The following is a 26,717-nucleotide window of genomic DNA, read 5'->3' on the forward strand; positions in this document are numbered from 1 at the left end:
ATACATATGACCCTTTTATGTTTTAAAAAGAAAAAAAAAGAAAGAAAACAAGGGTATTTGAAGACAACAGGTGATAGTTGAGTTTGGGACATGTTTTGCGGCATGACGGAACCCTATATTGTCCTTGAACAAGGGGTTATGCTGAAGCTGATTCCGGTATCATGCAATAGTCCATAGTTTGATGGGGGCAGGAGGGGCCACCAAGCATGGGTCAACAGGCATGTTGTTTGTAGTTGTTTGTGTAGGCATGAGCTGGGGACCGAGAGGGTGTCATTCAATGAGGAGCTGGATGGTGGTGTTGGGGCAGAAGGTCAGTCTTGGTGTTTACCCAATTAGGAACAGAAAAAAAGAGGGACGATTTTCCTGGCATGTGCGCTCTGCTGGGTCCAACTGCGAGCTCCCTCTCCAGTTTGAAAATTGAAAGGGAGGGGCCGGAGAGATAGCATGGAGGTAAGGCGTTTGCCTTTCATGCAGAAGGTCATCGGTTCGAATCCCGGTGTTCCATATGGTCCCCTGTGCCTGCCAGGAGCAATTTCTGAGCATGGAGCCAGGAATAACCCCTGAGCACTGCCGGGTGTGACTCAAAAACCACACACACACACACACACACACACACACACACACACACACACAAAAAAAAAAGAAAAGAAAAGAAAATTGAAAGGGAGGAGTTTCCCTCCTCCGCCCGCCCCCCAGGACCTGAGTTGCCAGGGCCGGCCATGAAGACCTGCCTGGCGTGGGGGGTCCCAGTCTCCTGGACCAAGTGTTCAGTCCAGGAGATCTGTGGCCCGCTGTCCGACCAGCGACCCTAACCTTATCTTTCTTAATGTTCTTTGACTGTAAGTTCAAAATTTAGGTGTCAGCAAGGGGATTTCTTCTGAGAACTCTGTATATGGGTGATTGTCCTTCCCTGTAACTTTACCTTATCCTCTTTCTTTGCATCATTGTTATCATAATCAAAAATAAAAAATTAAAAAAAAAAGAAAAGAAAATGCTCCTGGCAGGCTCGGGGTCCATATGGATGCTGGGGAATGGAATCCAGGTTGGTCTGGGGTCAGCAGCGTGAAAGACAAACACCCCACTGCTTTGCTATTGCTCCAGCCCCTGGCTAATAGAATATTATATGCTCACAACATATACAGAATGTTTAGGGAACTGAAATCTGAAAAGAAACCTTGAACATAATAATGATGTTTTTGGGAAGGGGATTTGGGGCCATACCTGGCTTTACTCAGGGCATACTCCTGGCTCTGTGCTCAGGAATTAACTCCTACTAGAGCTTGGGGAAACATACAGGTCCAGAGATAGAACATGGGTCAGCCATGTGTAAGGCAAAGGCCTTACCTGCTTGCTGTACAAGCTCTTTAGCCCCAATATTGTCCCCTTTACATAAGTTTAGAGTAGCTGCGATTTTAAAACACAGAATTAAGAACCACTATATATTGCTGGTTTAGAGATAGACTCCTCTCTGCTCTACTTGATTAGAAAATGTTATGTAAAAAAAGAGAAACTGGGATTAGAGTGGTGGCACAACAGTAGGGCATTTGCCTTGCATGTGGCTTACCTAGGATGGATCGTAGTTCGATGCCCTGGTGTCCCATGTGGTCCCCCAAGCCAGGGGTGATTTCTGAGTGCATAGCCAGGAGTAACCCCTGAGCATCACCAGGTGTGGCCCAAACCCCCCTTCCCCCCAAAAAAAGATAAATTGACCAGGGGCAAAACAGTCTCATGAGCATTGAATGGAATATGATCAGACCTAAATACCCAACTCAAAGTCAATGACAATAGAATCAAGAGACCCAAACTGCAACAAGCTATACACAAAAGAGAACTGTTATATTAGCAGTCTAGAGGGCTAAGGATGAAGGGATGGGATGCATGCTGGGAAGAGTGGCGAAGGGAGGTCAACACTGGTGGTAGGAATTGCCCTAATTCACTGTCACTATGTACCTTAAATATAACTGTGAAAGACTTGTAATTCACATTGGTCTCAATAAAAAAATAGAGGGAGAGACATTAGTTCACCTAATAAGGAGTTCCAAAAAAAAGAAAAAGGGAGAAAGAAACAGACTGAAGAGGGCATATAGTCACAGCAGGAAGGGATTGTGACAGACACATAGAAGATTAATTTAAAACTGCCTCTACAAAGAGTTGAGATGGACAGCATTTTGGCAAGATTTTAAATAGGTACAGGCATGGCCAAAACACCACTTGAGAAATCTGATTAGTGGCTCAAGTATTAGGGCAAAGGTAAATAGGCCACGGGATTGCTCCTGCAGCTACATAGAGGCCAATGGCTGAAGAACAGGCACAACATCCCCCAGTGCTAAGTCTGGGGCATCAAGACTCCCAAAACTCCCATCGGAGGAGCCAGAGATGGAGGCGGCCTGAGAGGCAGATGCATTTTCATGCAAACAGAATCCAAACGCCTGCTTTCTCTCCAGGGTCCGTCTCTCAGGATGCAAGGGTTGGATTCATGGTATAAATTTAGATCTAAAAATAATACCAAACATGTTTTCACAAGAGAGACTGATAGTTCTAAGCCTGGAAGTGCTAATGGAGATCCTTATGATGGGAAAAATTTAGGCAAAAATGAGTCATCGTTGCTGCCTTTAGATCCAGGAAGAACACTCTTTTTTTTTTTTTCCAGGGACTCTGTATAAGAACAGGTGGCACAAATTCAAGTGGGTAATAAATCATCCAAATGCTGCTTCTGGTCCCAGCCTCCAGATATGTTTTTTGTCTCCTGTGTAATTCAGAAAAAAGGAAAGAGAGGGGGGCAAGAGACTCAGAAGAAAAAGACCAATAGCTTCCTGTCTCAGCTATGGGCCAAGCAACATCAAAACACAAGAAGCAGAATGGGCTGCCCAAGCCTATCCTGAATACAACCATCATGCAGGCCAAGGAACCTTGCTGAGAGAAATCCATGGTGAGCCCTGTACATTCACCCCAAGACTAACTGCTTTAACTATTTCTACTACAGGCATTAGCAGCGCTGAAAACACCAAAACATGGCCTGGAAAGCAAGCATGTCTCTGCTCTCTGGAGAAGTAACCGACAGGCTGCTTACTTACCGAGGGCCGAGATATAAAATGCATTGCTCTTCCCGCTGCATTTTCTCCAGGGCTTTGTCAATCCCGATTGGGATGTCGTGGTCCTCCCCTTCGCCCACGATGAATACCACATCTCTGCAGTCAAACCTCCTTCCTCCACAGCAGCCTTCCAGGTGAACTGTGAAGAGCAGTAAGGAGAGTCACCCAGAGCTGTTCCTTGGGCTGGGCTGAAGGTTTCATTTTTTTCACTTAGCTGGGGTTAGGGGTCAAACAGAGCTCAGGAAGCTCAGGGGCCCAATTTGGTGATTCTTTTTTTGTTTGTTTGTTTTGTTTTTTGGGTCATACCAAGTGACTACAGAAATCACTCCTGGCTTGGGGGACCATATGGGACACCAGGGGTTTGAACCACGGTCCGCCCTAGGCTACTGCAGGAAAGGCAGATGCCTTACCGCTGGTGCCACTACTCTGGTAATACTTAACCAACTGGGCTGGGGGCTTGAGGCAAAAAAAAAAAGACCTAACAATATGCTGCTGCTTGGGTCCCAAGGGGTCAGGGGTTACTTGGGCTACCTTGGGGTCCCTGGGGACCTCCAGGACTGTACCCACTGATGCTTTAGGGGACCATGCGGTGCTTGGGCTTGAACTAGATTTAGCTGCATGCAAGGCAGCTATCTCTTTCTGACTTCTTGGGAAGTAGTATTAGATAAAGCTTTTTTTTTTTTAGCTTTTGGGCCACAGTTGGTAATGCTCAGGGGTTACTCCCTGAACAGGAATTACACCTGAGTAGGATTCACTCCTGGCAGGTTCAAGGGACCATATGGGATGCTGGGGGTGAAACCTGGGTTGACTGAATGCAAGGTAATGTGCCCTACCTGTTGTAATACCACTCTGTTCCTAACTCTACATTGGAACTATGTGATCTCAAAGGTCTTTTTTTCTATGCTACTGTAGGCAGTATAACACCCAATTTAGACAGGAAACTAGCTTCAAAGCTAATTTTGGTAGTTAATCATTTGGTTGAGTCATCTTTGGTTTAGGCCTGAGAAATGAGGGAATTTCTGCAGAGTGCAAAGCAGGGATAGAGACACGCAGGGGCTCAATGTCACTTGGATATTTATGCAGTAAAGTGCTCTGCCTTTTCTCACTTTCTAGGATTGATCCAACTCGATTTCATTTCACTGAAGACATAGGCTTGGTGTCTAAGAAAAGCAGATATGGAGAAGACCTGCCTCTTTTTCTTTTTGGGGCCATACCCAGTAGTGCTCAGGGCTTACAGTCCTGGCTCTGTGCTTAGGATTCATTCCTAGAGCTCAGGTGGCAACTATATAAGGTGCTGGAAATCAAACCTGAATCAGCTGCATACAAGGCCCTACCCACTGCATTATCTCTTTGGCCCCAAGGTCTGGCTCTTGAGTCAGACCCTCTAAGTGAAGTCAAGAACACGCCTGGTTCTCAGAAGAAATACATGGAAAGCTGGGCACACATGTCCCATTCTCATAACTGTAGATGATTCTCTTCTGCTCGTTTCTGGAATGTTCCAGATAAAATGAAAATTAATTGATGGGTAGCACAATGAAAGTTCTTTTCAATTGAATTTATCTTCCAAATAAATTCAGCTTAATTATTCTCAAATGTATACATACCAGAGATGTTTGGTGGGGAGTCTAAGGTTTAAGATAGTTTCACTGAACATTGCTGTTTCTATTGGAGTTTCTAAATTATGTGTGTTCTCAAATACTTTAAGATATAAGACAAGGGGCCCGGAGAGATAGCACAGCGGCATTTGCCTTGCAAGCAGCCGATCCAGGACCAAAGGTGGTTGGTTCAAATCCCGGTGTCCCATATGGTCCCCCGTGCCTGCCAAGAGCTATTTCTGAGCAGACAGCCAGGAGTAACCCCTGAGCACCACCGGGTGTGGCCCAAAAACCAAAAACCAAAAAAAAAAAAAAAAAAAAAAAAGATATAAGACAAATAAAATAAATTAAAAAAAGAAAGAAAAGATCTAAGACACTTAATTTAGACTAATTGGTAATTTAGACTTTAAAAAAATCACTTTATACATCATGGTTACAAGGTTGTTCATCTTTTTTTTAAAGACACAAAGTTGAGGGGCATTTGCCTTGCACATGGTCGACCCAGGACAGACCTGCGTTCGATCCCTGGCATCCCATATGGTCCCCTGAGCCTGCCAGGAGCGATTTCTGAGTGCAGAACCAGGAGTAACCCCTGAGCACCGCTGGGTGTGGCCCCAAAACCAAAAAAAAAAAAAAAAAACAAAAACCCAAAAAGCAAAAAATCAAACAAAAAAACACCACCAAAGTTGTTCATGATTGAGTTTCAGTCATACAATGTCCACCAGTGCACATTTCCTGCCACCAATATCCCCAATTTCCCTACCGTTCTCACCCCTGCTTGCCTCTGTGGCATACATTTTTTTCCTTCTTTCTCTCCATTTAGACTGTGGTTTGTAATACTGTTATTGAAGGGGTATCATGCTTATCACTTTCCCTTTCAGCACCCAGTTCTTGTCCAGAGTGATCATTTCCAACTCTCACTGCTAGAGTGGTCCCTTCCCTGACCTAACTGCACTCCTCCCATTTCTGGCAAGCTTCCTAACACGGACTGGCCCTTGTCTCTGTTGTCTCTAGATATTATTACCATACTATATTCTTTTTTTAAAATTTAGACTTTTTTCACACAAAAGATTTGCTGAGCAAAGTAAATTACAGCGCTTATATATGAACTATCTCAAGTAACAGACATTTATTATATCCTTGACGCTCACAACTTGGCTGAAAGATCTTCTTGTCTGAGGTTCATTGTTCGAAATAGCGTCTTCCTCTCTACAGGACAGCACGGTTTGTGGGGGAGGAAATTATCAGTATGTTCGTTGTGGTTTTTGGCGGATCAGGTCTGAATGTGCATTCAAAACAGGAAATGCAGAGGCACTGTAAAGGATTTCTGTCAAGTGTGTCTGTTTCCTAGGCTGGTTTTCACTCGATGCATGGACATGATGTTACAATTCTATAATTATACCATGTGTTCTCACTTATCTATGGTATACAGGATAACAGGATGAGGGAATGCAAGGTATGAAAGCGGGGATACCTAGATTACCTCTGACCCTAGATTATATAAATGAAAACAGGAAAGGAAAGAACTTGGGGAGTGGGGGGAGTAAGACGAGGCAGACAGGAATAACAGGGGCCGGGCTTTGGTACATGGTGGTAGAGAGGTGTAGTAGATAGGTAGGTATCTAAACCACAGAGCTGGAAATGCTCTGCCAGCAGGAGACAAAAACTACAACCACCATACTTTAAAAAGGGCCTGTTGGGGCCAGAGCAAACTGTAGCAGTAGGGTGTTTGCCTTGCATGCGGCTGACACAGGACGGACCTGGGTTTGATCTCCGGTGTCCCATATGGTCCCCCAAGCAGGAGCAATTTCTGAGTGCAGAGCCAGGAGTAACCCCTGAGCATCACTGGGTGTGGCCCCCAAAAACAAAAAACAAACAAACAAAAAACCCAACAACAATACCAAACACATAAAAAGGGCCTGTTGGGGTCAGAGCGATAGTAGAGAAGATAGGGCTTTTGTCTTGCAAGTGGCTAACCTGAGTGAGATCCCAGACAGCCCTCCAAGCACTGGTAGGAAATACCCAAGCATGGAGCCAGAAGTAAGCTGAACATGCTGAGTGTGGCCCCGAAGCCCTCCAAAATAAAACACAACGTGCCTGTCAAGGATGCAGGCAGGAGAGTGGGAGAGAGCTTGTGACTACTGTACCGGTGGTGGGATTAGCGTTAGAACATTGTACCCTGAAACTCAGCTATGAATAACTTTGTACATCACGATTGCCTTCAGAACATCTTTTGTTTGTTTCTGAGCCATACTCAGGGCTCACACCTGGCTCTATGCTCAGGAATCTCTCAGGTGGTGCTTGAGGGACCCTATCTGGTGCTGGGAGTTGAAAACGGGTTGTCAATGTGCAAGGCAAACCTCCTACCAGCTGTTCTATCTTTCTGGTCCCCTTAACAACATTTAACATTTTTCGTTATTATAATTTTGGATGTTATAGATATAACAACTCCAGTTTATTAAGTGGGTGAGAAATAGGTTACTAATAAACATGTTGTGAAAGATAAAATGAAAAATAATCAAACTATAATGGAGATATCACAGGTTTCTCTGAGATACAATAAATCAAATTCAACATTTATAGCCACCTAACAGGGAGGCAGACATTTACAACATCTTTCATAAAAACTTGCCACCTTATGGATTCCTCTGTGCCTGTCTAATCTGTTTTGTGCATAATCCCTGCCTAAATTGTATATAGTCCCTGTTATATATAATCCCTCCTTTCCCCCTCCCCACCTACCACCTTACAAATCCTCTTCTGTCCTCTCACCCCCTCAACCCTGATCCTTTATCTCCTCCTATTTAACCCTCTTTACCCTCAGTTCTTAACTCCTCAGGAACCAGAACCTTTCTCCTGCCCCAGCAAGCTGCCAGCTGGCTCCCAAAGTGAAAGGACAACCTCCCAGTCAGCCTTGTCTTACCCCGGAAAAAAGCTGCAGCCACCACTCATTCTATGCGGCCCTTTTTCTCCCACCTTCTTTCAATGTGGACTATTGCTTGCTGCAAGATATAGTTCCATAGAGACCCTTAGCTCGAGGACACTACCTGATTCCTGACTTCTTCGAACCATTTCTCATACTCCAGAAGACCGCGGCGTGAAATATAAAACTGTGCTCGCGGGGTCAGAGAGGTGGTGCAGGTGGTAGGGCATTTGCCTTACAAGCACTAACCTAGGATGGACCGCGGTTCATATGGTCCATATGGACCAATATGGTCCCCTGAGCCAGGAGAGATTTCTGAGCACATAGCCAGAGTAACCCCTATGCATCACTGGGTGTGGCCCCAAAACAAAAACAAACAAACTGTGCTCTGGATTTTATGCCCTCCCGCCCCCCAAATATCTCAAAAGACTTAAAGGAGATGTCTATATTTCCTTTGTATATTTCTGTAGACGCATTTCCTTAGTAGTTATAATTCTTAGTGTTTATTTCCATATATAGAGGTATCTTCCCCCATCCCTTTTTGGGATCTGCTTTGTAGTAGATAAGACTTGCTTGGGATTTTAGGTCAGGATAAAACCAGGTTATAGAGATTGTTTAGCTTGTTACTTTTACCTCCATATGCACCAGTAGTATCATATGACATTGTTCCTCTTTGCATAGGCACATTAAAATAGAGAAATCTTAAATGTAGAAAGGAGTTCTTATCTAACAGGGATAAGAACTCATAATTTTTTTTTTTTTTTTTTTTTTTTTTTGGTTTTTGGGCCACACCCGGCGGTGCTCAGGGGTTACTCCTGGCTGTCTGCTCAGAAATAGCTCCTGGCAGGCACGGGGGACCATATGGGACACCAGGATTCAAACCAACCACCTTTGGTCCCGGATCGGCTGCTTGCAAGGCAAACACCGCTGTGCTATCTCTCTGGCCCCAGAACTCATAAATTTTATAATACAAGGTGCCTTTTACCCTGAACATTTGTCATGTGGACTTGACTTACACCTCAGTTGATCTGCCATTAATTGTCCAACCCTGAACCTTGGATTCCATCACTGGAACCGGCGTGGTTTTCTGCACTAGCACCAGAATTCAAACTCCCCCCCCCCCACCCCCCCCGCAGGCCCTAATGCCACTCTGGCTCCAACTTATTCCAAGATAGGTTCATATGACACCTGACAACAAGGAAACAGCAACAACTTGCTCTAAGGGCAGGTTTCCCTGTCTCACCACCTAACAGTGACATGAAATCAGAAGATGCTGTGACACTCCAGGTTTGACACAGGATCTGTACAAAAACCAAGATCTCTAATTACAGAAGACTGACTATGACAACTGCTTCTGAGTAGAACTTTTCCTAGGACCATGAAGAAAAACCTTGGGGTTAGACAATTAGTATGCCCAGAGCCTGTTTTTTTAGGCCAAGGGTATTTCCTTTCTAATTTCCCCATTGTTTGCTGCGCCTATGCAAAAACACCAAAGCCTAACCCCCCCCCAAAACCCAAAAAACTACCAAACTGCCACACCTGCCCCTTTCTCCTCCTCCTCCTCCTCCTCCTCGTCCTCCTCCTCCTCCACCACCACCTCCTCCTCTTCTTCTTCTTCTTCTTCTCCTCCTCCTCATCCCCCCTCCTCCTCTTCCTCCTCTCCTCCTCCTCCTTTTTGTTTTAATTTTATTTCTATCTTCTACATAAGAGCTCCCACCTTTTTCATAGAAACTTGGGACAAGAATCACTTTGTTTTACCTCATCTTACTACGTCTTTCTACAAATTGAGAAAAGAAAAATAAAGTGAATGGGGCCTAAGGATCAAATGGTCTCAGGTACATTGGGTAGGGAAAAAAAAGGTCAGAACTAAATACCCAAGCCAAGGTCAACGACAATAGAATCAAGAGATCCAAACTATAACAAGCTAAACAAAAAACGAAGCTGTTACACCGGTAGACCCAAGACTAAGGGTGTAGGTACAGGATGCAAGCTGAGAATTTTGGTAGAGGGTGGTCAACACTGGTGGTGGGAATGGCCCTGATTCACTGTCACTATATGCCTGAAATACAACTATGAAGGATGTGTAATTCACAATGGTCTCAATAAAAAATAAAAACTTGCCACCTAATATACAGAATTTTCCCCTGATAAATCTAATCCAGGGGTCTCAAACTCAAATTTACCTGGGGGCTGCAGGAGGCAAAGTCAGGGTGATCCTTGAGTGCAAAGTCAGTAGTAAGCCTTGAACATTGGGGAGTGTGACCCAAACAACTAAAACAAAACAAAACAAAAAAAGATTCCTCTAGGGCAGGGCCACAAAATGTCGTACGGAGGGCCTCGAGTTTGAGACCCCTGATCAAATCCTTCTAAACTGGATGGTGGTGTCATGGCCAAGGCACCTTCCAAATTGGCCGCCTGCCCCCAAGTTCAATCTTGAGTGTCACACACAGGTGTCCCACTCTTTCCTGCAGCCCTACTGTTTAGGAGCCCTGTGCCATGACAGGATGCAGAATCTCTGGAGCACTAGGGCCAGAAGAAGTATAATCCACTGTGGACACATTCAAGAGAACCATGCTGCTGTCCTGCCCTTCCCTCCAGAAAGCACATCTTCCAGAATGTGCTTGAGAACCACAATTAAATGAGTGCAATCCAACCTCAATAAAGGGAGAGCCATGAAAAGAAGAAATTGGATCAGAGCAGGCATAGCCATAGTCTGTTTTGGGAGCCACACCCAGCAGTACTCACAGTGCTCAGAGATCACTCAGGGATCACACTCCTGGTGGGCTAGGGGTGCCAGGGATCGAAAGCAGGCCAGTTGCATGTATTGCTACTATTGCAATGACCCCAACAGTACCACAATAGTTCATTGTTGGGATTTAAGGGTCATATCCAGAGTGCTCATGGGTCCATATATGTTGACAGGATTTAAAGGATCAGTGGGATTCCAAGCAAGCACCTTAACCCCTGTACGATCTCTCTGGTCCCAGTAACATAACATTTATGATAAAATGATGGGTGTATATATAGGATAGTCACACTTATCTGTGGTATAAGAATAAGTGGATGATGAAATATAATACAGTAAAGGGGGGATGGATAGATCATCACTGACTTTTCTTTTTTTTTGGTTTTTGTTTTGTTTGTTTGTTTTTGGGCCACACCCAGCGGTGCTCAGGGGTTACTCCTGGCTGTCTGCTCAGAAATAGCTCCTGGCAGGCACGGGGGACCATACGGGACACCGGGATTCGAACCAACCACCTTTGGTCCTGGATTGGCTGCTTGCAAGGCAAACGCCGCTGTGCTATCTCTCCGGGCCCTCATCACTGACTCTTAGGGAGAACAGAGAAAAGAAGTAAAGGTGGGAAGATGGCAAGAAAGGGAAGTAGGGGCTGGAGCGATAGCACAGTGGTAGACCATTTGCCTTGCACACAGCCAACCCAGGACGGACCTGGTTTCAATCTCCGGCATTCCATATGGTCCCCTGAGCCTGCCAGGAGCGACTTTTTTTTTGTTGTTGTTTTTTTATTTTTTTGGGCCACACCCGGCGGTGCTCAGAGGTTACTCCTGGCTGTCTGCTCAGAAATAGCTCCTGGCATGCACGGGGGACCATATGGGACACCGGGATTCGAACCAACCACCTTTGGTCCTGGATCGGCTGCTTGCAAGGCAAACGCCGCTGTGCTATCTCTCCGGCGACTTCTGAGCGCAGAGCCAGGAGTAACCTGAGTGCCACCAGGTGTGACCCAATCCTACTAAAAAATAAAAAAAAAAAAAGAAAAGAAAAGAAAAGAAAAGAAAGGGAAGTAATGGGGGAAGAGGAGTAGGACTTTATATTGGTGATGTGGGGGAATGGTATACATCCAAAATAGACTCAACAACACTAAAAACATGAGGTCTAAGCTGCAACCATTACACTGTGCCTGCCGAGGGGTAGGGGAGCTTGACTGGAGGCTGGGAGATGACGCCGGATGGAAACACTAGTGATGGGAGAATTGGTGTTGAAATATCATGTGTCTAAAACTCAACTATCAATAACTTTGTATGCCGTGGTTCTTTAAACAAAACTTTTTTTCCAGGGGTCACACCTGGAGGCGCTCAGGTGTTACTCCTGGCTCTTTGCTCAGAAATTGCTCCTGCCAGTCTTGGGGGACCATATGGGATGCTGGGGATTGAACCTGGGTCTGTCCTGGGTTAGCCATATGCAAGGCAAATGACCTACTGCCGTGCTATCTCTCTGGCCCCGAAATAAAACTTTGGGCTTTTTTTTTGGACCACACCCATTTGATGCTCAGGGGTTACTCCTGGCTAAGCACTCAGAAATTGCCCCTGGCTTGGGGGGACCATATGGGACGCCTGGGGATTGAACCAGGGTCCCGCGGTCCTTCCTTGGCTTGCGCTTGCAAGGCAGACACCTTACCTCCAGCACCACCTCACTGGCCCCTAAATAAAACTTTTAAATAAATTATGAGTATATAAACAAAACCATATACATACCATCTTTTTTTTTTGGGGGGGCCACACCCGGTGATGCTCAGGGGTTACTCCTGGCTATGCGCTCAGAAGTCGCTCCTGGCTTGGGGGACCATATGGGACACCGGGGGATCGAACCTCGGTCCGTCCAAGGCTAGCGCAGGCAAGGCAGGCACCTTACCTTTAGCGCCACCGCCCGGCCCCATATACATACCATCTTTTTTTTGTTTGTTTGTTTTTGTTTTTTTGTTTTTTTGTTTTTGTTTTTGGGCCACACCCGGTGACGCTCAGGGGTTACTCCTGGCTATGCGCTCAGAAGTCACTTCTGGCTTGGGGGACCATATGGGATGCTGGGGGATCGAACCGCGGTCCATCCTAGGTTAGCGCAGGTAAGGCAGGCACCTTACCTTTAGTGCCACCGCCCGGCCCCTTTATACATACCATCTTATGTGTATCATTAAGTCACTACCTTTTAAAACTGGTATTATCTGGAATATCTATGCAAGAAAAGATGTCATAATCTCCGAGAGTTGACAGCTAATTGATCCTTTCTATCAATTAGCCAAGAAGGCTATTGCTCTTCACTGGCTCCTAAACTAGGAACACTGGTGTGACCAGCTCTATGAGTCGGTGGACAAGAACTCACACGCCACACTGGAGCCTGCCCCTTCATGGTAATCGAGGCAGACATACTCACTTCCTTTGGCTCTACCCATGCAGATTTAACAATCACCACCAGAGAAAACCATGGCAGCTCTGTCTGGGGGAAAGACCTATGGTTGCTTTTGACCTTGTCTCTCCTGGTGCAAATACTCCCTTAATAAATATTTAATAATAACTACCATGACTCACTGGGAGTTCGGCCTCTGGGGCTCAGGAGGTCTGTTGCTAATTCCAACCAGCATGATTTACAGGAAGTAAATGATCTGTGACGCGCACAAAGAGAATAAAAGTGCATACAGGATGCTTCTACTTAGGACATTTTTGGTAGGGAAAGAAATACACAAGTTTAAAAAAGGGACAATTTCTCTAGACTGGAAGTCACTGGAGGGGGCGGGGGGCGGTCCTCCGAGTCCAGCCGGGTCCCAGCAGAGCCGATGGCCCCAGCCTCAGTGCGCAATCCGAGCGTAACCACATCAAGTGAGCCCCATGTGCTGAAAAACATCACTTAAACTGGGGCTCTGACTTATTGTTCTTTGACTGCCCTACAGCAATTTTGTTTTGAAGAGCACAGAACACCCTGTTCTGAATGTGGCTGGCACATGAACTCAATGTGCTGACAGCAATTTGTACTCCAATTAAAACAGGGGGGAGGAAAGGAAAGACTGTACTGCAGTAAACCAAAAGTGGAATGCCTGAGCCCAAAATTGTGGGATTTGCATTTCAGGAAGCAAAACTGAGAAAGAGGCTCCAAAACCTTTTTTTTTTTTTTTTTTTAAGGGTTCAGTGAATGCTCCAGCAGAAAGACGTTAGCTCTGGTAAGTGGGTCCCCCCCCATTTCTAATTATAGAAGTTGGTGTCTGATAGCTTTGTATTCATTCCCCCAACAATTACTGGGTCATGGGGATCCGAAAGGGAATGGTGGAAGGGCTGTACTCTCGGACGTGTCCGGTCACTAAGGCCAGAGCAATCTGGGCTGGGGCAGGTTACTCCCCCGCAGCAAGGGAGCTTCCTTTGCTGTCACTTCTGCCAAATGAGTCCGCTCTGCCCGCGCCTTCTGCCTCACAGCTCGGAGCATCCAAGAGACAGTGAGGTCTTAATGACCCCCCTCAACAGGCAAATGAGGAGGCAGAGATGGCATTCTAAAAGCCGGGAGGCATATTAATCACTGATTAGAAGAGAAACAATTCCCATTAAGCCTAGTGGTCGAATTTTCCCCAGAATGGTCTCACTCCCTGCTCTTGACTAAGACAGACAAATAACATTCAGATTGCTTATGGAACTGAGGGGGCAGATGTGGACCGGGAGCTGGAAGGGACCCTGGTGGCTGAACTTGGTCACAGTTATGCAAATAACATGGATCTCAGTCTAAACAGGAAGCCGGCACATCAATCAGTTCCACACTGACACAAATCCTTGCTGTCATCCTTTACACCAGGAGAGAACTATAGGCAGCCCTGAATCCTATGCCCATTCTGCCGACTTCATTGTGTTTTACAAGCTCATTTAAATGACCTGAAGCTCCAGCTTTTCCTCTATGGAAAAGGGGGAATGTTTTTCATGGTGCTTAAATAAAGATATTTAAAAATAAATAAATAAATAAATAAATAAATAAAAAGGGGGAACGTTAATTTATACTACTGGAACTTATACTAACATACAAGCGGAACTAGTAACTAGTGTTAACTTATACTAGTGGAAAGGATTAAACAAGTAATCAAATTAAAAACTTATAACCTTCCATTCATTCATATGTTGGGGTGTCTACCATGTAAAAATGTTACTATAAAGATAGTGAATGATAATTTTTTTTTTGCAATTAGTGGTAAATTATACCAGATTAAACCTGTACTAAAACTCGGTATGATCCATCATTTAATGGTTCCACAGAGAAGAGCTGAAGAGTAGGAATAAAACTCAAAGAAGGCAACTAGTCTTAATGCTTCTTTAATAATCTCACAAAACTGCTCTAAAATTTAAGGTCAGAAAGTAATTATTTAATGATTAATCTGAAAACAGGGCAATAAGGAAAATGGTAGGAATTTTCCCTTTTGAATATATTAGTACTGGGGTTACTTAAAAAAATAAAAAACGAACAGGCAGTCTCGGTGGCGGGGAACAACAACAACAAAAAAAAAACCCCACAAAACGGGGCCGGGAAGGTGGCACTAGAGGTAAGGTGTCTGCCTTACAAAGCGCTAGCCAAGGAACGGACCGCGGTTCGATCCCCCGGTGTCCCATATGGTCCCCCCAAGCCAGGGCGATTTCTGAGCACATAGCCAGGAGTAACCCCTGAGCATCAAACGGGTGTGGCCCAAAAACCAAAAAAAAAAAAAAAAAAACCCCACAAAACATCATATGAGCTATTTAAATCCCTGACATGGTATGCAACTTTTGGGTTTGTTTTTGCTTTGGGGCCACACCCAGTGATGCTCAGGGAACCATACAGGATGCTGGGGATCATACCCAGGTTGGCAGTAGGCAAAGCACTCTGGAGTTTGCTGCTTTATTCTTTATTAGTTTTCTAAAATAAATGATCCACTGCCTGAGCAGTGTACCACTGATTTCTGCTGGGCCCCCAGTCCTGCCCCATATTGTTTCCTCCTCCCACTCCTGGCTGCTGACAGAGGCCCTCCTAGCCTCACCCCAGGAGACTTTTTGTCTGAAGTTCTACCCAGGCTGGATGAGAAGAGGAGTTACAGGCCTTCTCAGAGCAGTTTTCTACACCTGGTTCTGGGCTGGGTCTCCTGAGTCGAGTTGCCATCAGCTTTTTACTGGCTTGAGATATTCATCCCCATAGATTCCTCTCTATCTCTGGTGTTCCAGAGATTTCAGGTTTCAACACCAATAAGGAATTCTTCCTTTCTGAAATCCTTCTCCGCTGCTGCCACCTCTCTTGCCATTCTTCATTTCAGTGGGATTTGGGGGAGGAGTGAGAGGTGCAGGCACGCCAACTACCTGATCCTGCGTGTCACTCAGGTGGAAGCTTCATGTTTGAAAATGCTGCCAACGGTCTGCGCTCCTTGCATTCAAATGCATTTGAAAGCACGGTTAAGACAGGCTGCAGGAGAGTGACACGCAGACAGCATCTGGATATGCCCTCTGCTTGGAGTGAAGCCCACAGCTAGAAGATGCAAGAAGAAGAAAGGCTGGCAGATATTTAGAGCTTTAAATTAGCCAGATTGGACTTTCTAAGAAAGCAAACCTCAAAATTAACAATGCAGCCATGCTGGCAAGGAAACTGAAGCTTGATGACGACAGTAGCTATTATCCTAATAATGTCAAATGGAGTAACTTAGAACACAGTGGTTGTGCATGTGTTCATATACATGCACATGTGTGTATGCCCCTGGAGGGGCTGGACAGACCATGTGGAGTGTTACGTTGACTGCATGCAAGGCAAGTGTCCTATTTACTATAATACTCCAACTCCGCAGTGACTTTTTAGTTGTTGTTTTGGGGCCACCCTGGTGATGCTCAGGGTTTACGCTGGTAGAACAAAGGAGACCACATGGGATGTGAAGGTCGAACTTGGGTAGACTACATGCAAAACAAGTGTCTAACCACTGTACTATCTCTTTAGCTCCCACCTCATCCCAAGTAACTTTTGTTTTTGGGCCAAATTCAGTGATGCTCAGGGCTTACTCCTGGCTCTTGCACTCAGGAATTATTATTGGCCATGCTTGGGGAAACAGACAATATGGATCTCATGCAAAGCAAGTACCTTATCTTACCCCTGTGCTATTTCTCTAGTCCCCCTTTTCTCCTTTTCATAATTTGTCACTAAGTGTCCAGGGAGATAGTCCAAGGGATTAAAGAAAGGCCATGTGCAAGGCAAGTGCCCTTATCTGCTGTACTATCTCTTCAGCCCCAGTGACATTTTACAATCAATAAAAATAAGATCAAAATGTTAATCTTTTCTGATATAAGAAAATACACTGGGGGCTGGAGAGATAGCATAGCGGTAGGGCGTTTGCCTTGCGTGCTGAAAGACGGTGGTTCGAATCCCGGCATCCCATATGGTCCCCTGAGCCTGCCAGAGGCGATTTCTGAGCATAGAGCCAGGAGTAACCTCTGAGCACTGCCGGGTGTGACCCAAAAACCAAAAAAAAAAAGGGCCCGGAGAGATAGCACAGCGATGTTTGCCTTGCAAGCAGCCAATCCAGGACCAAAGGTGGTTGGTTCGAATCCCGGTGTCCCATATGGTCCCCCGTGCCTGCCAGGAGCTATTTCTGAGCAGACAGCCAGGAGTAACCCCTGAGCACCGCTGGGTGTGGCCCAAAAACAAAAAAAAAAAACAAAAAAAAAAAAAAAGAAAATACACTGGGGGCCGGAGAGATAGCATGGAGGTAAGGTGTTTGCCTTGCATGCAGAAGGATGGTGGTTCAAATCCTGGCATCCCATATTGTCCCTCGAGTCTGCCAGGAGTGATTTCTGAGTGTAGAGCCAGGAGTAACCCCTAAGCCCTGCCAGGTGTGACCCAAAAACAAAAAAAAGAAAAAATACACTGTAAGAATCTAGAAATTTGTTTGTAAGCACTATGATCCTGATTTATTAAAATAAATTTTTCTTAAATTTTATTCAGTATAAAACCCTGAAATATTTGGTCTAGTACAGCAAGTAGTACAACTAGTACAACTTACCTTGCAAGTAGCTGACCTGGGTTCAATCCACAGCATCCCATATGATTCCCCTGAACCCACCAAGAGTGATTCTGGAGTGCAAAGCCAGGAATAAGCCCTGACCACTTTTGAGTGCCCCGCCAAAATAAACCCTAACATTTCTCTCTTTTTTTTGGGGGGGGGTCACACTCAGCATCACTCCTGGCTCCACGCTCAGAAGTCGCCCCTAGCAGGCACAGGGGACCATATGGGATGCCAGGATTTGAACCACCATCCTTCTGCATAAAAAGCAAATGATTACCTCTAAGCTATCTCTCCGGCCCAACCTTGAAATTTCTATGAGAAAAAAGAAAATCCTGCCAAGCTAATAAAATTCTTCTTTCACAAAGACAGTTTTGGGGGACCACACTCCGTGGTACATGAGGACTATTCCTGGGTAAGTCAAGGACCATTTCTGGTAGTGCTCAGGGAGTCACGTGATACCAGAGTGTTGTGTGATTGTTGTAATAATGTTTTTGCCTGTCATCCCACCTGGATCTTCCAGGTGGGGGTGATTAAGGAAACAAATAAATAGCTTGTTGGGGAGGCAGAGGGGGCTCTTTTGCCAGAACTGACGGCTTGTTCAGTTTGCTTTTTGGAGCTGGCTGCAACTGACAAAAGACTTTCTTTGCTGAACCTTTGGTCCCCTAATCTTTTGCACTCGTTGATTATTCACGTTGGATATTATTATCAAAGTCTCCCCCAAAAGGGGGGACGGAAGAATGGGATTCAATTTATCTTTTTGGGAATCATTCTTTGACTTGGAGACCATCAACAAAGGGTTTGACCTCCCCCCACACCAGAGATCAAACCTAGGGCTCCCATATGTAAATCATATGCTTTCTTTAGTCTCTTGGACTATCTCCCTGGACACTTAGTGACAAATTATTAAAAGGAGAAAAGGGGGACTAGAGAAATAGCACAGAGTAAGTAAGTAGCACATGTAAGGCACTTGCCTCGCATGAGACTAACCTCAACTTGAACCCCAGCACTGCATATGGTTCCCTGCACACAAGGAGAGATTCCTGAGCATAGAGTCAGGAGTAAAACCCCAAGCATCATTGGGTGCTGCTCCCCAAAGTAAACAAACCAACAAAAATAAAAGAAGCCAAAGATCATAATTTGGCAAAAGTTTTTGATTCATTTTGTAATGCTGTGCTTCAAAGAACAAATCAGGAGACCAGAGAGGTAGCACAGCAGTAGGGCATTTGTCTTGCATGCGGCCGACCCGGACGAACCTAGTTCGATTCCTAGCATCCCATCTGGTCCCCCGAGCTTGCCAGGAGCAATTTCTTTCCTTTTTTTATTTTTTTTTAATTTTTGGGTCATACCCGGCGGTGCTCAGGGGTTACTCCTGGCTGTCTGCTCAGAAATAGCTCCTGGCAGGCACGGGGGACCATATGGGACACCGGGATTCGAACCAACCACCTTAGGTTCTGGATCGGCTGCTTGCAAGGCAAGCACCGCTGTGCTATCTCTCCGGGCCCACCAGGAACAATTTCTAAGCACAGAGCCAGGAGTAACCCCTGACCATTGCCAGGTGTGGCCCAAAAACCAATCAATTAATAAACTACTTTAAAAATAACACATAAATCTGGCTTGAGTGATAGCACAGGGGTCGGGTGTTTGCCTTGCAAGTGACCAACCCAAGTCCGATCCCTGGTATTCAAGAACATCCCCTGAGCTTGCCAGAAGTGATTTCTGAGTGCAGAGCCAGGAATAACCCAGGAGTGGGTGTGGCCAAAAGAAAAAAATAAAAAGCACTGAGGTCTCAAAGATATCAGACTCAGGCAGCATTTATAGCTCCCAACTGACAAGAAGAAAGAGGTTTGGGATTGTAGAAATAAAATGACCCTGGCAGGCTCATATAACCTATTTGACATTCCAGTCTGGTTCTCAGGTGATTAGGATGTTTCTATTGCGTTACCGGAAGGGGATTTTCACACAGGGAATTTATCCCGCATGTTCAAGGACAGAAAAGAGGATCAGAATGTCTTTGTACCACCTGCTTCTCACATAACTTCCATTGAGAAGAATTAATATGCCAAAGTGACATATTTTGGGGGTGACTTTCCCTGAATTCCACCGGAACTATCACATTTTCTACTCTGGAATTCTGTTTTTTTTTGCACAGGAGTATGAATTAGCAATTCTGAAACTAAGTGTCTGCTACAACTGTCAAATAAACTCACTGTGGTGAATAATGAGAACTAGGTTTTTCACTGAAAACAAAACAAAACAAAACAAAACAAAAAACAAAAACCAGTGTTGAAATGTCAGGATGAACATGTGGTTTTAAGTACATTTTCATTTACCTATAACCTAGTTCTGTCTGCTAAGAGGTTCTAGCAGCAATAATATACCATAGTACAAGCAAATATAACAGCATCTTTGTTTCTAGCTGTTCTCCCATAAAAAGGAATCACAGTCCGTGATGGTCTACTCTAGGTCTGGGGAAAGAACAGTACAAAATGAACTTAGAACATCCTGTAGTGCCAAAAGCAACAAAACTATGGGGGGAAGGAAAAACCCAAACTCAAAGGAGTGGCCAAGGCTGTGGCTCAGGTGGTAGGAAAGCCAATTGCCTTGTCTGTGGATGACTCTGGGTTTGATCCCCAGCATCACATGCACCCTGCCCCTCGAGCCCTGCACCCAAGTGTGGCCCTGAGCACTGTGCACCTGAGCACTGCTGGGCCATGTAGCTAGTCCCAAGCACTGCCGGAAGGTGTCCCCACAATTTCAAAAAACAAGCAAGGGGCCGAAGAGATGGTACAGTGGGTAGGTGCTTGCTTTAAAGAAGCCAACTCAGGTTCGATGGCTCCCAGTGCCACTCTGTGGTCTATGTCTCGGGGATCACTGAGACATCTCACAGTGCTGGGTATCACCCTGGGGTCAGCCACATATAAAGCAAGCATTGAACCTACTGTATTGTGTCCTTAAAAAAGAGTTTCAGGTCCTTTCTTTGAATTTTAGCAGTTCTCAAACCGATTCCCTTTTTTTAGTTCTACAATTAAACTTAGGGTCCAAAGTTGAGTTTAGTTGTCATGTGCCCTAGTCCCCTCTAGTCTTCCTGGACCATTTCTGATGACTGACATTTGTTTGTTTGTTTTTGGGCCACAACCGGTGATGCTCAGGGGTTACTCCTGGCTATGCACTCAGAAATCGCTCCTGGCTTAGGGGACCATATGGGACACCGAGGGGATCCAACTGTGGTCCATCCTAGGCTAGTGCCAGCAAGGCAGATGCCTTACCGCACCGTGCCACAGTTCTGGCCCCATGATAGCTGACATTTTTGAAGATCACTGGCTGGTTAGTTTGCAGGAAAGTAGCTAATGCTCTCAATCCATCGCCTTCGTGTGTGTGTGTGTGTGTGTGTGTGTGTGTGTGTGTGTGTGTGTAATACTCTCAATCCATCGCCTTTGCGTGTGTGTGTGTGTGTGTGTGTGTGTGTGTATGTGTGTGTGTGTGTTTGAGTCACAACCAGAGGGGCTCAGGGGTTACACCTGGCTCTATGCTCAGAAATCGCTCCTGGCAGGCACGGGGGCCATATGGAATGCCGGGATGCAAACCACTATCCATCCTGGATTGGCTGCGTGCTAGGCAAACACCCTACTGCTGTGCTATCTCTCCGGTCCACAATCCTTCACCGTTTTTTCTTTCTCTTTGGTTTGTTTTGGTCTACTTTGCTCTTTGGGCCACACCTGATGTTGCTCAGGGCTTACCGCTGGCTCTTTGCTGAGGGCTCATTCCTGGCACTGCTCAGGGACCCATAGGGGATGCCAATGATTGAACGTGGGTCAACTGCATGCAAGACTAGCACCCTACCTACCCCTACCCACTGTTCTATCACTTCAGCCCCGAGGCTCACCGCCTTAAAGTTCACTCTTTTCCCTTTGTAATCATTGTCTGGTTGGGAGGAAATTTGTAGGAGACTCTACAAACAGCATCTTCTTTTACATCACACCCTCACACAAATATTTTACCATCAATCAATGACTGGGAAGGGGATGAACTCCCAAGTAGTGCTCCTAAGGTTTGGGGGCTGGGGAGACTTTTGACACTTGACCTGACTGTGCTTAGACCTGGTGATGAGGTCAAATGCCCAGTGGTGCGGAGGTGCCAGCAGGGTCAAGCATACCCATTAGTGCTGGGTGATCTCCAGAATCACATTCTAGGATACTTGAAAAGTGGGGTGAGGGCAGGCAGGGGTGCTGGTGACTGAACTCAGATTGTGCAAGCTAGTCCTGCACTCCAGCCCTGTACTTACTTATTTGCAAGTTGTTCAACTTGTTCTAAGTATCTGTCCAATTAAATTTGTTCCTTGTCTTTTAATCCTTCTTCCATTATGGTTCTCAGAGATTACCTCCCATTCTGTGCTCAGGGGTCACTCTGAGGATCAACAGGTGTGTGTGTCTCCCCCCACATCCAGATAAGATATGCAAGAACAGTAAGTGGTATCAAATCAGTGACTCCCTGACCTTGCTCAGTATAGTTTGGTAGAGGAAGATGTCAAAACTGTAGGTGAAATAAGATGTGGATGGATGAGGTAATATTCTCTGTATCAGTTGTAACTTGTTTGTATCAAAACAAAATAAAACCCTTAAATTATTCCCATCAAAGAAGTATAAAAATTAAGTTCTGAATGAATTTAGCCTGCTCCAAAGTTAACTCTACCAAGAGATTTTTGTGGTATTATTTACAATGGGAAAGGTTTTTTGTTTATTTGTTTTTTTGTAATTACCAAAAAAAAAACCTCAAACAAAACCTAGTTTGAAACTATATGTGGTCAAGGATCAGAGAGAAAGCTTAAGTAGCAGAACACATGACCAGCACAGGTAGGACCCTGGCATCAATTTCAGTGTCTCTGGGTCTGGAGTGTTTATTCAAATAAGTGTGGAGAGGTTTCCAGTGGGGACTCCAGCCTGAAACCTATGTATGATGAGAGGACAGGAGGGGAGGGAAAGGGAGGAGAGAAGAAAGGAGAGGAGAAGAAGAGAGTGGAGGAGAAAGGAGGGTAGAGAGAAAGAGAGCTAAAAGGAGGAAGAGAGGGGCCGAAGTGATAGCGCAGAGGTAGGGCGTTTGCCTTGCGGATGACCCAGGATGGACCTTGGTTCAATCCCTGCATCACATATGGTCCCCCAAGCCAGGAGCAATTTCTCAGCGCATAACCAAGAGTAACCCCTGAGTGTCACTGGATGTGGCCCAAAAACCAAAAAAAAAAAAAAAGAGAGAGAGAGAAAGAGAGAGAGAGAGGGAGGGAGAGGGAGAGAGAGAGAGAGAAGTCTGAACCAGAAGCTAATGTATTTATCATAGGAAGAAAAATCCTCAATTTTGTATGTTTAAAAAATTCAAGAAAAGGGGCAAAAGGACTGGAGCGATAGCGCAGCAGTAGGGCATTTGCCTTGCACACAGCTGACCCAGGATGGACCTGGGTTTGATCCCCGGCGTCTTATATGGTCCCCCAAGCCAGAGCGATTTCTGAGAGCATAGCCAGGAGTAACCCGAGTACCACCAGGTGTGGCCCAAAAACGGAAAAAAAAATCTCAAGAAAAGATTGAAGAACATATTACTAGATTAGTCCTATAAAACCTCAAAACTGAAGACCATTTCCTATGGTTCCTGTGGTTTCATAAATGTTCCCATCCCATTGCAGATCTTTAGGGCTGGCAAGCAGGACCTTTGAAATCACCAAGTTCTAAGCTGGCCTAAGAGGATAGTCAAGTGGGTAGGGCACTTGCCTTCTATGCGCTGACCTGGGCATGATCCCTAGATAGTCCCCCGAGCCCCGCCAGGCGAATCCTGAGTGCAGAGTCTGTGTTCAGCCAGGCACAGTCCAGCCGGCTGAGCCCAGAGTCTACCTTCTGCTCCAGCCCAGGTACTTTTCCATCACACATATCTGAGCTCTCCTCTGCACACTCTGAAAATTGTCCTGACTGAGAATTATTGAAACATTTGAACGGCAACGCTTCATAAGACTAATTATACTATTTCCAGTTCAGTAACAGCCGACTGAATTTAAAGTAACGTCAGAATCAGAGAAATGAGATGGGTCCAAAGTGAAAGAGACATTAAAAATGGCAAGACTCGGGTAATCTAGTTTGCCGAATCTAGCAAATTCCATTTCTTTTCATTTAAAAATTATTTTTTAATTTTTGGGCCAGGTCTGGTGATGGTCAGGGTTTACTCCTGGCTCTGCACTCAAGGATAATTCCTGGTGGACTTAGGGGACCATATAGGGTACAGGAGATCAAACCTCTGAAGGCAAATCCTACCTGATGTACTCTCTGGCCCCTGATATACTCTACTTCAAACAAGCTTTTCACCAAAAACAAAACAAAACAAAAAAAAAACTTGAATCCTTCAAAGACTGGCCATTTTCTTTTCTTTTCTTTTTTTTTGGTTTTTGGACCACACCCGGCAGTGCTCAGTGGTCACTCCTGGATGTCTGCTCAGAAATAGCTCCTGGCAGCATGGGGGACCATATGGGACACCGGGATTCGAACCAACCACCTTTGGTCCTGGATCGGCTGCTTGCAAGGCAAACGTCGCTGTGCTATCTCTCCGGGCCCGGATTCAAGTTCTTGGTGTCCCCGCTTTCCCTTCTTTTTTCTGGGGCCACACATGCTTAACCATGGTGCTCCCCAGAGGTTGCACATCTAGTTGTGGGGACAGATACTGGGGGAGCCTAGAGGTACTCAGTCCACTAGGGTAGGTCTGGGGGCTGCTGGGTCAGCAGCCTGTCTTTGCCATGACTGAACTTGTCCTGGGCAGGTGCTTTATCACTCGAGTCACACAGCCCAGGCCACTCATGAGAATAATTAGTGAATTAGTGAATAATCTCCATTTCATCCAGGTGAATGAACTCAACATTTTTGGAGGTAGTGGGAATGGTGCATTTTGAGCCACACCCAGCACACTCAGGGGTTACTCCTGGCTCTGTGCTCAGAGATCATTCCTGGCAGACTCAGGGATCATATGGGATGCCAGGGATCAAACCCAGGTTTGTCACAGCAATGCATGCAAATGGCACCCACTGTGCTATGGTTCCAGCCCCTGGAACCCAACCTTTAAGGACCAGCACCCTCCCGTGGCAGTCACTCCTTACTTTCTACGGTGGCGCCTTCATTTGGGTTTGAGTATCCTTCTCCTTTCTGTTTGATCCTGCGGATGATGCCTCCATCTTCAAATAAATCCTCTCCTTTGAAATCAAGGAGCTCAATCTAGAAAGGAAGATGGGAGTTGGCTGAGAAAAGAGCAAACAAAGCCAATTTGACATTGTCCATAGCAAGCATTACCACATCTCCTTTCGTTTTACAAAACACAACTCGGTTTGGTGTTTATCTATGCATCTTAGTTATTGGAAAAGGGGGGGTTGGAGGAACACAGTTCTTTTCAATACCTGGAAAGAACGGAAAGAACCCCTGTGTAATGATAATGTCTCGGAGTACATCCTGTGGGACAGGCAGCGCACAGACAGACAGGAAATACTAGGAAAACTGCCTGGTGGGCACACAGCCAGGGCAACAAGGTGCTGGCACTGGACTCGTGTGTCTGGCTCTAGAGGCCACCACTTTTCCACCCGGAGTCACGGAATTCCCATTTGGAAATGTAAAATGACACACGACTCGATGTGTATTTTTACCCAGTTCCAACGTTTCAGGCCTGTTCCCTGTTAATTTCCAAGTCAGGCTGGGCCCAATAAATGTGAGATTCAACACAGAATGAACATTTCCTTATTGCCGATGGCTTCCAGGGAAGAAGTGATGTCTGATATGCCCAAATTGTGGTAAGGTGAGGACACCTTGGGGACCTGGTCTAGGTGTCCTTCCACCATTGTTCCCTCTGCACAGCCGTGTGTTTTTTTTTCGTCAGCTGCGAGTCCAGCACAGCGACCAGTGTGCTTCTAGCTAAGCCCGGTATCTTTTGTTTATTTGGATATGACCTTTTTGTGCCAGAGACACGTTTCTAAGAAAGCCCTGGCACACACCCCTTGGGTTTGTGGGAAACAATTCAAGAAGCCAAGCTCCAAAATAAATAAGTCAACTCTGTTTCTCAATCACCAGCTGTAGCCTCTTTATTCCACTGCCTGTTGCTTCAGAGCCAGAGTGGGCTGGGCAGTGGCACATATACTTGCCTCAAAAAAGAGTGTTGCATTCGAGGGGATCTGGGGGAGATTGCCAGCAGCGCCATATGCATATTCCGGTTTGCACAGTAAATGGCAGATCTCGCCTTTCTTCATGGTGGCCACCCCGATGTCCCATGCCTTGATAACCTGGCCTAAGAGAAAGAGAAAGAGAGTTGAAGCAATAAAGTCACACTTTAGCAAACTCAATTATCTCAAACCAAGTGTTCAGTGTTGCAATTCCTCTTCTGTTTCCTTAGGGGTGGGCTGTCACTCCTGGCAGTGCTCAGGCTGGCAATTCGAAGGGAGGGGGCAGCAAGGCCAGACCTGACACTGCTCAGGCCCATGGGAAGGCTGGGCTTCAACCTAGTCTCACACAGGCAAGGCACCTGCTCTGAAGACCATTTGACCCACATCTCTGGCACCTAAATTTCAATTCCTTTTTGTTCAACTTTTGAGCCATACCTAATGCTCAGGGGTTACTCCTGGCTCTGCACTCAGGAATTACTCCTGATGGTGCTCAGGAGACCATACAGGATGTTGGGGATTGAGCCTGGGCTGGACATGTGCAAGGCAAGTGCCCTACTTGCTTTATTATCGCAATGGCTTTTTTTTTTTTTTTAATTCTTTGGCTCTCAGGCAGTTTTCAAAGAACCTGGGGCCACTCCTAGTGACACTAGTCATCCGGTCCAGCGGTTCAGTACTAGTGGCACTGCTTTGGATCTGCAGTGCTGGAGACCATTAGGGCTATGCAAAGGTGCTCAGGAGGTGCCCAGGTGACACCCAGTGATGCTCAGGGTGCTATGTGGTACCAGAGATACACTAGGCTGAGGTGCATGCCTTGGTTTCTACACTGTCTTCTGTTCACCCCACATTTCAATTCTTTCTGCTCCATATACAGCTAGGAAGGGGCCAAAAATAAAAGCCCTCAGTAATGTACACACTATGAAATATTTATTTTTTGATCCAAAGTAAACAGTCAAAAGTAAAGACCTTATCTCTGAGGGGGTGAGGAACAACAGTCCAGGGGCCTGGGATCCTCCCTCACTTCCAATATCCCCGCAATATCAGAACCTTAATACTGGCTGAAGGGTTCAATGCTCAAGCCCAAGGGTACGGTAGGCAGTCATCAGGACCAAACTAGGTTTTAAAAAAGGGCACAATCTGCTGAGCCTAAGCCGGGCCCTGGGCAGG

At 45.7% G+C, this 26,717-nt stretch overlaps 1 protein-coding gene across 1 annotated transcript in view; it reads right to left on the reverse strand.

Moving 5' to 3' along the window:
- Window positions 1-26,717, reverse strand: part of FKBP5 (FKBP prolyl isomerase 5) — an 84,487-nt gene that overhangs the window by 26,060 nt on the left and 31,710 nt on the right. The window contains exons 3-5 of the mRNA XM_049765305.1: window positions 25,536-25,678; window positions 24,507-24,621; window positions 3,075-3,231 (exon numbers count right to left, since the gene is read on the reverse strand). Coding sequence (XP_049621262.1) covers window positions 3,075-3,231; window positions 24,507-24,621; window positions 25,536-25,678 — 415 coding nt within the window. The remainder of the gene's footprint in view (window positions 1-3,074; window positions 3,232-24,506; window positions 24,622-25,535; window positions 25,679-26,717) is intronic.

The sequence above is a fragment of the Suncus etruscus genome, chromosome 18, assembly GCF_024139225.1.
Source record: "Suncus etruscus isolate mSunEtr1 chromosome 18, mSunEtr1.pri.cur, whole genome shotgun sequence".
Taxonomy (NCBI): Eukaryota; Metazoa; Chordata; class Mammalia; order Eulipotyphla; family Soricidae; genus Suncus; species Suncus etruscus.